The 13,117-nt window shown below is 39.4% G+C and overlaps 2 protein-coding genes and 1 non-coding gene across 4 annotated transcripts; 1 reads left to right on the top strand and 2 right to left on the bottom strand.

Moving 5' to 3' along the window:
- The first annotated feature begins 3,658 nt into the window (after positions 1–3,658).
- Positions 3,659–7,796, top strand: LOC126798325 (MAR-binding filament-like protein 1-1). The gene is made up of 4 exons (XM_050525258.1): positions 3,659–4,081; positions 5,195–5,238; positions 5,337–5,474; positions 5,760–7,796. The coding sequence occupies exons 1-4, from the start codon at positions 3,790–3,792 to the stop codon at positions 7,470–7,472; spliced, it is 2,187 nt and encodes a 728-aa protein (XP_050381215.1). The 5' UTR covers positions 3,659–3,789; the 3' UTR covers positions 7,473–7,796.
- A 550-nt stretch (positions 7,797–8,346) lies between these two features.
- TRNAR-UCG (transfer RNA arginine (anticodon UCG)) lies at positions 8,347–8,420 on the bottom strand. Its single transcript has one exon. It is a non-coding gene; the product is annotated as a tRNA-Arg (tRNA).
- A 467-nt stretch (positions 8,421–8,887) lies between these two features.
- LOC126799051 (uncharacterized) lies at positions 8,888–12,232 on the bottom strand. Of its 2 annotated transcripts, none has more exons than XM_050526166.1 (3): positions 12,099–12,232; positions 10,809–10,895; positions 8,888–10,219 (listed from the first exon to the last, which is right to left on the bottom strand). In XM_050526166.1, the coding sequence occupies exon 3, from the start codon at positions 10,058–10,060 to the stop codon at positions 9,140–9,142; it is 921 nt and encodes a 306-aa protein (XP_050382123.1). In that variant the 5' UTR covers positions 10,061–10,219; positions 10,809–10,895; positions 12,099–12,232; the 3' UTR covers positions 8,888–9,139. The 2 variants fall into 2 exon arrangements, with proteins under 2 accessions (XP_050382123.1, XP_050382124.1); XM_050526167.1 differs by lacking the exon at positions 12,099–12,232 and adding an exon at positions 11,589–11,722.
- Positions 12,233–13,117: the final 885 nt, after the last annotated feature.

The following is a 13,117-nucleotide window of genomic DNA, read 5'->3' as shown; positions in this document are numbered from 1 at the left end:
CCCATGAGGGCTCTCCCATTCCAAAGGCTAACAAGAACAACAAAAGTATTTCATTTAATCCCCAGTTCAGTTTTGTTTAATCGGTTATTTTCACTTCCTTTGTACAACATCTAAAGTTCTACAATACTTAGAGCAAATCTAATGGTTCCGAGGTCTACAGATTTTTTCTTGGGTGCGATATTGAGTGATCTACCACTTCAACTTCGAGACTAAGCACAACTTAGGTATGACTCCCCCCAAGGGATGAGTTACGCCATACCATAGAGCAAATCTATATCTATGGTGCTGGACTCTATACTATTAATTCTTTACCTGAATGGTGCCGAGCTATAGATTTTTTCACAAACTGTAATTTGAAGCAGAGACCTCTTATTATCTAAATGACTCCGCAGCATCTGCTCACTTACAGCCTAGAATTTCCACTAGAGTATCAGACCAACCGCATCTGGTCAAGCTCAATGGAATTTTGATTCAAGGCAACATCTTACCCTTACTCAAGTAAGAAGTAAAAAGATTAAAAATAGAAGTGGATGGTAGAGTATGTATGTGTTTGGTACAACTGAGCATATTAGAAAACTTGACGTATGCTTATTTCTGAGAATTAGTGGCTGATAAGCAAAGTAGTTGAGTGTTTGGTAAACTAACTTTTATACGTGGCTATTTGTAGCAGAAGTCGTGATAATGCGTTTTGTAAACTCAAATTGAGCTTATGTTTTTAATTTGTCAAATGACCAATTTAAACATTTAAGATAATTTTAAATGAATTATTTGGTAATATAATGTACTCAACTGTATTATTTCCGTATGTTTTTCTCTTAACTTTCAAAACTTATCATGGATGAGACTAAATGGTTAGACTAAACCCTAGCCGCTAGAGCTTTGCTCTCCATCTATGGAGGCCTTCAACAACCCTCCCACCATGGCGGCTCTCTCAAGCCTCCCCCCAATGAAAGCCTTCATAAGCCTCCTCTCACAGGCTCCCCTCCCATCACACAGTAGGATCGCCTTCCGCCGCTGATCTCTCAATCGCGAGGCAACAATCATATCTTCCCGACTCAAGATTCAATGGGACCGGAATTGGGGGCACAAAAACCAACCGCGTCGAGCTCGTCTCAAGGTGGATCCATGGTGGATCAGTCCCTATTGGATTTCACCAATCGGGTTTCAGAATGAGTGCATGCAGGATCATGGGCATCGTGTCAATGTGTGATCAAGGAAGACCGAATTTGATTTTTTTTTCATTTGATTTTGATCACTGACAACGCAGTTGGTGCAGGCGGAGCCCACTTGTGCGGCAAAGCAATCTACTTGGGTGCTGGGGACAACTCTTGGGTTGATGCCTGCTAGGGTACTCAAATTGTTTTGGGTGCCCGGATTAATATGGGCTTGGTGCCCAGATTAATATGGGCTTGGGTGCCCAAAGAATTTTCACCGCATGTTGGGTTTCCGCAGTTGAATTGGGCCTTCTTGTGGGTTACTCTGAAACACTGTCATCTTTTGCAACACCATATTTGGGATCCTGGCAACTTTAATTTCACCTTATGTGATGTTCTTCATATACATAGACGTATTGAATTATCTAGTAGTACTGAAGGATGATTCAAATGATTATGTAGTGGAGCATCAAATATCTAATGAGTAGATCTCTCTATGTATCACCGTGGGTACTACTACATCTTCTTGCACAGTCTTTAGATGACAATAGAAGGGTATCTAACAGTCACTCTGGTCTTAAGCTAATTTTAACCGTTTGGCCAACACCCTACTTTCAGTATCAGGCTGTGTTGACCCGGTATGCTTGTACTCCCCATATGGGGTTCAAGCTTTGCTTTGTAACACTATTGAACTTTTATTCTTATTTTCATTAATGCAAGCAGTTTTTTCTTTCAAATACACGTTCAAAATTTAAAACATTATGATTAGTATGCGACATTTAAAAATAAACATATACATATTGGACTAGCAGGTACAAGTAGTTTTTAACAATTTCTAGTCAAGAAAAAAAAAGGCAATGAATAATTTATGATATGGATTCAATAAATATGTTCATATTCAAAAAGATGTATACATCTATTTGCTATATAATATAGGATATATACATATTGAATACATATATTCAATACATCGACCAAAACAACAATTTTGGTTGTTGATCTTTTGCCCTCATAGTAATGACAGAGTGTAATCTTTCTGACTGCAATCAACGGCAGTTAGTTGAGGTCTTAAGCCCTTGTCCTCAACTCTGCACAATTCATCTCCTTCAACCCTCTCATCTCTGTCAGCCAACATAATCTGATGCAGCCTTTTATCTCTATTTGTAACTCCAGAGGTTGCAAGTGTCATTTTAGCAGCCTTCAACTCGTTGTTTCCTTTAAGGACATATCAAAGCAGCTCTTTTATTGATGCGGGGCAGTTTGGGTCCTTAATTGCTCAACCAGTGGTATTTTCTGTGACATGAACTACAGCTGCAGCTCTGGCATTGTGTGTCCATATCTCAGCATTTACCACATTACAATGAAGGTCTGCAAGAACGGCACACACTTCAGACAATAGACCAATTCTATAAGTACCACTGAGCTCAATTGAGGTATGCTCTTCTGAGGGCGTCACACCAACAGGAGGCAACATAAAGATACAATCTCTTTCCCAACACATAAAGATACAAAATATTCATTGTCGATTGCACTCTAGCATCAATACATTCAACTTGACGAGTCTAGCACTCTAGCATCATCCCATCATCCCTTCATCCCAAGTACTCAAAATCCTCATTATCCCAGACCAATGAAAGGTATTCTGGAACTTATGCACCCAGGTAGTGCTAATTAAAGTATTGCAAGATGTAAATGTACAAATCTTTGGAAAAAAAGAAAAGAAATCAATCATGCTGCATTAACACAAATGAGAGAAAGCATGATTTTAGACAGAAAAAGTAACCTGGGCTTATAATTCTGATACATTTGTTTACAGACTTCATTCTTGTCATAGAATCAGGTACTGCAACAACTTAGAATTGCAACTAACTATTATTTCTACTTCAAAGTGAATTATCTACACAAACAACTATTTCACAACTAAAATCAGATTAGTCTCTTCCCAATTACACTATGAAACAAACAGACCATCAGAAATCGTAAACATACGATTCTAATGGTAATGGCTCATTAAGATCCCCAGACTTCATGAAGACACGAGCAGGTTGTTGTGGGTGAAGAGCATGACATCACAAATAAAAGTAATTTAGATGTTTACAAGCTTGATTACACGTTTTAAGCTACATAATTGCAGAAGCCAATGTAATTGTAACACAATAGATAAATCGATCCAAACCCAGTTCCGAATCAACATAAATACCTCAAAGATCGAACATTTACCAGGAACAAGAATCAAATGAAATCATTAAACAAAACCGTCATTACTCACCAGAAATCATGAATGAGAGCTTGATTGAGGCTTCGATCGAACTCGGATCGAATCCTGATGTTTTGATACACGAAGACAGAAGAGAGAGAGGCCAGAGGGTTGTGGAGATAGGTGAGGCTTCTACAGTCGAGTGCAGCTGTGAAAGTCTTGGACTCTGGTGAAGGAAAAGAGAGAGAGTTTTGAGGTTGGGGTACATCGTGTAATTCTATCAAGTTGCTGAGGGTACCCAGTGGGATTTTGAAAATTTCATTTTCATAAGTGAGTGGAGCAAAAACTGAAAACCGAAAAGGAAAAGAAGGAGAGAGCAAAAAAGATCAAAACTTTGAGCGCTAAACTCTATCCTCATATCAACCAAAGAAATCAAAAATGGAGTTTGCGATGGGGAGCTGTTGCTTCTTACACTCTCCCCTCACCCCATCTCGATTCCCTCTCTCTTCTTCTTGTCACCCCAAAACCAGAAATGCAGGACGAAGCAGAAGCAGAAGCAGAAGAAGAAGAGACAGAACGACAAGTGTGGCAATGTCGTCTCTGGGCCAAGACGACCCCAACGACGGCGATCATGGCAAGAGGAGGGCTATTCTCTTTGTGGGTATCACTGTTCTTCCTCTCTTGCAACTCAAGGCTCATGCCTTTGAACCCCTGGAAGCCTTGCCCACTAGTAAGTTTGTACTTTTCAAAGTTGGTCGCTTTGTTTCTGATATCATCTCAGTTTGTGGATTTAAGAAATGGGCTGTGGAAATTTTACTCATTTCTTGTTGGGTTTGTTGCAAATGGGTCATAGCATTTGAAGTTGTTATTTGAGTTTTGTTGGAGATTGATCATCATTTGTTTGTGAAATCTTGATAGTTATTTATTCAAGGATGCATATGTATGTGACTTTGTAATTCTTTCAGTAGAGTATGGTTCATTTGATGTGCAGTTTGAAGTTATAGGATATTAGTTAAGGTGTTGGAACTGAAATTAAAATTTGAGTTTGTTAGGCTATTGGGAATATCCTAGTGTAATTTCTTTTTAAAAGGCATGGATTACATCAGTTTGATTCCATCTGTAACGTGTAGGTCATTGTATGTTGCAAAACATTGGAGACAATGATTCTGAGCCTAGTCATATAATGTTATTTTCGCTTCACAGGAGGATCTAATGCATTATAATGGGAATGTAGGCTTTTCTTTTGTATTCTTGAGAATCTTTATATGGGTTGTTACTGAGGACTCCAATTTGCAAACGAAAAATACTCATCTCTGCTTGTCCAAATGGTAGTATCAGATTTGGTGTGAACAAGTTTCCGACTCTTGGTTCTTAAATGCTGAAAATGTTGGAAAGTTACTATGATAGAGTTTTCTAGAAATTCACAATAGTGGCACTACTTGCATAGGTTGAGTTTTTAGCTTAGGCGCAGGTCTTGTCCCTAGTCATGCTAGGGAAGGTAGTTTAGGTGGCAAAACCAATATTTGATGCCCCAGATACCCATATCTGGTTTCAAGACGAAGTAGGGAATTGAAGGCCCTAATAGGTGTTTTCCACTCCAAGTAGCGAAAGAATGTATGGTACTGTGGGATGCAATTGCCCTTTTTTGTTTCTTTTTTTGCGTCCTTTGTTGATTATATGAGGAGATGGAGTTCTAGCAAAACCTACTTGTTTCTTACCTTCTGCTACACTTTAAGGTTTTTATTTGCGTGGATTTGTATTCCTTGAAACACTTGCTGCTTGTTATCCTTTGGTTCATAATTTGTTCATGCACTGATGTTTTCACCTCTTTTTCTTTTTTCAGAAGAAAGTGAGCCAAATACTCTAGACAGTAACATAAAAGCAGAGGTCTGAATGCTAGATTCACTACTAATAGCTTTCAGTGTTTTTTTCTTAATGATTGTAACTACTTTTTAATATTCTAAAGAGAATAAATCATTGAACAGAATGGACAGCAAGGAGATGCACCAAATCCCATTTTGTCTATCCTGAATGGTATTGGTATTTTCAGCTCTGGTGTCATCGGGGCTTTTTATGGATTGGCTCAGAAAGAAAAGGAAGCTGCAGATGCAATAGTAGAATCTGTAAGTGTGCATTTCCACAGTCAAGCTTTACTTTACCTGCCAAGATAACCCAGTAAGGGGATGAACATCAAGAAACTTATGACCATAAATCTATAATGTTTGTCCTTTAATTTTTCGCTGTTTTCTTGTATGTTCATATGCTCAAGTAGAACTTAATCTAATAAATCCTTAAGTAGAAAGTAATTTCTGAGTCTGAGCTTGAAAAGCAGTGTCCTTTCATGTTGTTCTCATTGCAAGGATGTACTTTTTGATGATATGTAAATCTGCTGTGATTGATTTGCACAGATGAAGAACCGGCTGAAAGAAAAGGAAGCTGCTATCGTTTCACTGGAGAAGAGCTTTGAATCAAAGCTGCTCAGTGAGCAGGAAGAAAAGAGAAAGCAACTTGGAAAAGCAATGGAAGAGCAGATGTCTCTAACAGACCAACTAAATTCAGCGAAAAGTACTATTGTGGGCTTAGGGAAGGAGCTAAATGGTGAGAAGAAGTTGATTGAGGAGCTCAAAATTCGAAGTCAAGGCCTTCAAATAAACCTTTCAAAGGCCATCGAAGATAAGGTAGAGCTTGAAGAAAGTTTGAAGGAAAAGGTTCACTCAATTGAAGATTTGCAGGGAAAGATTAGTTCACTCAATTTGGAACTGAGGGACAGAGACAGTAATGTTCGAAGCCTTAGCTCTTCTCTTGCTGAGAAGGATTTGGAGTTGAAGAACTTAAAAACTACCTACAAGAAAACTAAGGATGAATTAGCTCGTGCAGCTTCAGATATTCAACAATTAAAAGTTGAACTCCTGAAGAATCAAAAGGAATTAGAATTGAAGAGATCTACAGTGAATGAATTGAATTCGACAGTGATTTCTTTGACGTCTGAGAAAGATGAATTTAAGAGGAAGGTTGATACTATTCAAGAGGAATGCAATAATCTGAAATCATCCTCTGGAAAACAGGCAGCTGCGGATGCTAAGCTTTTGGGAGAAAAAGATGAGGAACTTCAGCAGCTAAAGAGAAAACTTGAATTTGCAGCGACTGACTCAAGTAGAAACAAACAGATAATTTCTGATTTGACCCGAGAAAAGGAGACCTTGAGAGAATTGCTGGATAAAGCACTCAACAGTGAAGAGAACTTGAAACATGAACTCCACATCACTCTGGAAGCTCTTGGAAAATCTAGAACTGAAGCTTCAAATCTGGAAGATCAATTAAAACAGTCGAGAAATTTGTGTACAGAACTTGAAGCTGAGATCTCCCGTGTTCAGGCTGAGTTTACCGGAGTTAGGGAATCACTGGAGAGGAGCCTTGATGAGGCAACATCAAGTGGTGACGCAATTGCCACTGAGCTTTCTGCAGTAAAAGAACTTCTAAAGAAGACAGAAGAAGAGCTGCAAATTGTGTCTCAACAATTAGCTGCTGTAGCAGAAAATCGTGATAGCCTGCAGAATGAATTGGTTGGTGTATATAAAACAGCTGACAAAGCTTCAAATGATTTAAAAGAAGAGAAGGAGCGAGTTGCTTCTCTTAAGAAAGAACTTCAATCTCTGGAGAAGCACATTTCAGAGAACAAGAAGTCCCGGAAGCCTCTTGAGACAGACCTAGAAGAGGCTACAAAATCACTTGATGAGATGAACCGAAATGCATTAGTACTTTCCAAAGAGTTAGAGAAGGCTAATTCTCTAGTTTCTAACCTTGAAGATGAAAAAGAGGTGTTTTACAAGTCCCTAACGGAGCAAAAAATTGCAACAAAAGAGGCCCGTGAAAACATGGAAGATGCCCATAATCTTGTAATGAAACTTGGCAAGGAAAGGGAGAGTCTGGAGAAGAAAGCAAAGAAAATGGAAGAAGAATTGGCATCTGCCAAGGGTGAAATATTGCGGCTGCGGAGTAAAATAAAGTCTTCAAAAGATCTTGTAAATAAAGAGAAACCACAGAAAGCTGAGGCTGAAGGTACTGTCACTGTTACTGCAAAGAGAGGTAGGAGGAGAAAGGCTCCTGTTGAATCAGAGTGAAGTACTTTTACGGTCCTGATTATATTTCCCTGTCATGCTGGGTATTCTTTTATCATACCTATGTCTGCCTTTCTTCTTCACTAATGAAATTCTTTCCCAGAACTGTTGAATCATTGGAATGAGGCTGTAGGAGGCGAAATATGGTTTCTTTGTAACAAATGTTGCATATGAAACCTCAGTTATCTCTACTTGTGCAGTGTATAGTAGGTTTCATATCAGTTGTAGAACATAGTGGATTGGCAGTACAATCTAAATTTTCCTACGGAATTGTCTTTGTATATGCATTACTCAAGTCCAATTGCAAATTTTCTTTCAGCTGTCATGCTATCACTTTTAACGAACAGTTTGCTGCTGCATTCTTCTTTCACTTCACTCAAATATGTATAGTTACATCTCAGAGAGAGATGTAATTACTTGGATTAAGGTCGGTGCTGATATGGAGAGGAAGCAGAACCCAGAGTGCAGAAGTATTGAGGTTTTCTTTGGCCATCAAAAGGACCAGTTGGTAAGAGGCAGTTTTTCAAGCAGAAAAACCACTTTACCAAGATCAAAATGATAAAGATGTACTGCCCTATCAGTAATGTAAGCCAAATGAAAACAAACACTTTGAAGATTACTTTGTTTACCTCCATTGCCATCTCTCTTCTAAAAAAACACCTAGACTTTATATTTAAAAAGAAAATGGGAGAACACCTAGGCTGTTTTAACTAGCAGATTGAATGCTACTGAAATGTGTCTTCCCCTAGCTTCTTTGAGCTGTTTATATATAAGATATACAGGCGGTTGTTGTTAGAATCTATAAACTACGAAAATTGAAGATGCGAACCATCGACTACAGTGGTAAAAAGAAAAGGTAAAATGTAATTTACCTTTACGACCACAGTGGGAGTCGAACCCACGACCTTTTGATCCGAAGTCAAACGCGCTAATCCACTGCGCTATGCGGTCGCCATATTAAACATTGCACCCTTTATTTGCTAGATACGTTGGAAAATGGATTTCCAAGATTCAAGCAAACAACAACAGAAAGAGTAAGAGTTGAAATAGGAGTTCATCCTACCTCTAGAAACAGTAGCAATATCATCAAGAGACTTTGCGCAGCATGGATGGGAGGTGTGTTATTGACACTGTTCTTGTGTAAAGCATCAGCTGTCATGACACTGCGCTATGCACTCTCTGAGAATGTAACCTAGCTGCGCACTTCCTATACTCTTCATGAAGTTCAAGGAACCAGTCGAGAGATCAAAGGGGATGAGTGTAAAAGTCAGCATTTGCACCAACTGCACACTACTGAATCAAACTCAACTTACAACTGAAGAATATGCATATCAGCAGCCGTTTTTAGTCGAATTTTCCAGAGAAGATGTTGTCGAATATTATGTTTGATGTTCTTATACGCAATTCAATACCCTGGTTAACCAGTAGAACAGAAAGAGATTTTTAAGCAGAATGCAGCTGCCTGGCTACGAACAGTTAAACAGAGAAGGGGTGCACCTTGTAGAGTGAACCAGTTATCAAAATCTTCAACATGGATATCAATGACCCCAGTGATAAATAACACACAAAACTCTAGATGATTAAAGGTACAAAATCAATGTCTTAGGCGCTCTGCATGAGTGTATCTAATTAAACTCAAACTTCCTTTTTTTCTTGCTTCTTCTAATAGCCTAAGCTTGGGTGCCACTCAAGGCTTTCATCTGAATGTGGTTGTTGTCAGTGGGCAAGGCCTCATAAGAACCTAATGCTCGAATACCAACCGACTTGGCAGTCATGGCATAGGTGACCATCATAATAAGCAGCACAAATGTTACGTGCACCAAGAACACCAGATCCAGAATTGCCACAGCCCTTAACTTGGACTCCTCCAGGTCACACTTGGTTGAACCCTCGACCCCACTTACCACATCAAGAAGCTTGTGACAGCCCTCCGGAATGAAGGCTTCCACATACAGGGAGAGGCCCGTCTGCAAGGTCCAAAGGCCCTGTAGAGACATGGAGGCACCCAAACCTACATCTGCCACGAATAGTCTTGGCTGGCAAGCCAAGACAAGGCAGAGAATGGAAGCTAGGGCAGAGATCCTTCCCGAGACAGAGTCACATTTGGCCTGAAGATCGGATGTCTGGACAGTGGCGGCGCCCCAAGAGACAAATGACTGCAAGTAGAAGAGGGCCGCAGTGAGGCCGAAGATCAGATCGTTGGGGAGGGGCAGCAAAGATGGGATCCACTCTGAGAGGAGGAGAACTAGTGTGAGGAGTAGAAAGAGGAAGAGGGAGGCAGCTGACTGAAGGGAGGTGAAGAAGTGGACTGGCGAGCGACCCTTGAGGAGTGGATCGGCATCTAAGGAAACAACTATCTGGTGGACTATAGTGATGGTGAGGAATGCCATGACAAGGTAGAGCTGGAGGAACCTTAGACGGTGGTTGTTTAATGAAGGTGAGGATGAGGAGGACAGAGGGAAAGGGTGGTAGGGTCTGGCGAAATAGGACTGCGGTGTTCTCAGGTGGTTGCGTGTGGTAGCGACCATGTGGTACAGTCCCAGTGAAACCAGTGCTGCAGAGGATATCATCTGGTACACTAGGGTTGCCATATCTCTTTCACTCTCAATGTCTCTGAGCTTCTTTATCCATGCAGTATTGTATTACTCTATATGTCTACAGATGCGTACTCTACTCTCTGTAATCTTGATTCCTCTTCAGTCCCTGTCAGCTTGTTTGATTTCAATGGTGAAGAATATATGTCGGGCGATCTAGACAAAACAAAAGAAACTTTGTTACCCAAAATATCATATAAATAGACATGCATTCTTGATATTCGAAGTAATTGCACTGGTAATTGTCCTCCAACTCTAAATACAAAGTCTAATACTTCAAAATCCTAATGTAATGACCTTGTCATCTTTTTATTCTGTCAGGTTCATCTCTATTTCACACTACATGAAAGGATGCAATTTCATTCATCCAAGTGATTATCCAAAACTAAGGCAATAATATCTCATAAACCAACAAAAAGAGCTCCATATCTATGGGGACAATCAACCAACACTCACATTCACTAGTCTACTAAAGATATCGATTTAACAGAAGAAAAAATGCACGGAAATTCCACCCAAGGAATGTCCTCAATATCTACAGGCTAGGGGTCCTTGGCATCTTGCAGGTACAATCTATTTAAGGAGATCCAAAATCTAAACAGTCGGATTGCCAAAAAGTAATCACAAAAAAGGTCTCACAGGTGATCTCATATGGTGCACAAAAAGCAAATGATCCATAATATGGAAAGAAAATTGGCATAAGTTAATGATAGAGAAATGAAATAGCGCTTATATAAGGACATACTTGGAGGTGGAGATTTCAGCCAATTGAGTTATCTGAGTCTCTTCAACAAAGGAACAACATAAACTGATCAACAAATTCTTCAGCAACCTGTAAAATAACTGATTAGAAACTTTTAAATAGTATGGAAATTTTCAATGTCAAGAACAAATAGAGAATAAATACCATCTGGGTAAAACTTGTTAGGCATCAATGACTACATCATATGCATGAACGCAGGAAAACAAATCCCTCTGTTTCTGTTTTTTTAGGTCTAGAGACACAGTCTAAATGAACTTAAGGGAAAGAGGGGCCAATGACCCATCTTGTCCCTTATGTAGTTCCACCCTCGTTTGATTAGTTCCTCACCAACAAATACTTTGTATGCTACACAATTAAGGTACGATCCAAATTCTTATGTCGCATATATTGAGTATTTAATAAAAGAGAAGAGATAAATGGTAAAGCATTATGGAGAAACAAGATCTGGCCAAATACAAAGAAGTATTCGTCCAAATACTTGAACTTGAGAAAAGCAATGTGAATGGGGAGTGCAACTAAATCTGGTTTTATGATGCCCAACTTTAAGCTAGCTGATCTCAGATGAAGGCTAAAGAAATCAATAAGAGGATCATCAATTTTACTGTTAAACTATGAATTTGCACCCATGTAGGCTATGGAGGAAAACATGAAGAAATGTATGGTTTCACTAAGAGTAAGAAATAAAAGGCAAAAACAGTTTCACTCTACAGGTAAAAATAGGTATACTAATATTAGTATCAGCCAAAAATAGGTAGACTATACCACAGGCCTCGAGATCATGTCTTCACTCTTATCCCTCTGGCCGGCCCTGAAATTTGCAGGGCTCTAGGAGAAAACAAGAACCCCAACCTTGACACCCTCTTTCAATTTAAACAAACTGTCATATAATACCATTACCATGATATCAAACGATTCAAACCCATTAATAATTGACAGAGAAAGAAAAGCAAATTCATTGCAGCAATTATATAATAGGCTCTGATCTCACCACAAACAACAACAGAAACATGGGTTCGACAAGGTTGACTGATATGATCCGAGAAGAAACAACAAAGGGAAGCATACACTTACATAAGTAAAACAGAGACCAAATACAAGTACTGATGTTGCATAGACAGCACAATTAATAAACAGATCGAGCATCAAGTAACTTCTCAACTCAACTCGATGGCACCCTAGTTTGGTTGGTAATTAAAGTTTAAAAGGCATTCTCAATTAGAATCAGGGGAGGAAATGGAGGGATGGAATTGGGAGGAAGAAAGAATTATTTACCTCAACTCGACTGTTTCGTCTACTGATCTCACTTCTCACAGAGCTCCGGACTTCCGCGCAGACCCTACTGAGGATGGCCAAGTGCCAAAGTCGATACTTCCAATATATGCAAATGTTTACTTTTTTTATTTTTTTCATTCTATTTGTTTTTTCATTTTGGATTTTTTCTTTTGTTTTTCATAATTGTTTGGTTAGGTTTTCTTTGGGCAGTTGGTTGTTTCTCTTCTTTGAGCGATGGGTTAAGGTAGAAGATTGAGTTGGGTGATTTGTTGTCCCCTCTTTTTAGGGAGGGAGGGGTTTTTTTTTGGTTGAATAAACGACAATATCTTCACAATATATTGATTGATAAGTAGGAAAGTTTATATAAACATGGAACATCTTCTATAAGATTTCAAGACATTAAAAGTTTAGAACCATGCGAAATAAATTAAGTTAAACCTTAGCTAACTAACACTAATAGTCTCAATGCTGACAAATCAAGGCATCAATCCAAAAAGAACTAGTAACCAATAGTGTCATTGAATGCAAGACTATGTTAACTTATTAAAAAATCTAAAAACCACCTATAAAGAGGGGGCATCTCCAAGATCTAGGCCAACTAGAAGAGCCTAGCAAAAAGCCCAAAAAATAAAGCCCATAATCCAGGCCCAATGCATGAAGCCCAACGCCAACAATGACCCATAGTCGCAAAGAAGCATAGTACTATCGTCCTCCACCATGTTACCAGCAAGAGTGCCTAGCCTCCCCACCTCATCGGGATGCCATGTCGAGTCCATATCTGCCCACCACAACTCAACCGCACTCGTCGAAAATCGAAGGACATCGTTCAAACCATCAACGTCGGTGCCACCGAAGAAAGACTTGACAACATCGATATCAGCCAACGTCAACTCCAAATAGGACCCATTCTGCCATGATCCCATCTTCCCTCTTGCCGCTCCATAAACAAACCTCCTCCGCCGCTTAAAACCACATAAAAGCAATAACAAGACCATAGATGCCAATCCCCTAAAAAATCC

Source organism: Argentina anserina, chromosome 6, assembly GCF_933775445.1.
Source record: "Argentina anserina chromosome 6, drPotAnse1.1, whole genome shotgun sequence".
NCBI classification, from domain to species: Eukaryota; Viridiplantae; Streptophyta; class Magnoliopsida; order Rosales; family Rosaceae; genus Argentina; species Argentina anserina.
The sequence above is the reverse complement of the archived record's forward strand: the minus strand, read 5'-3'. Positions and strand labels throughout refer to the sequence as shown.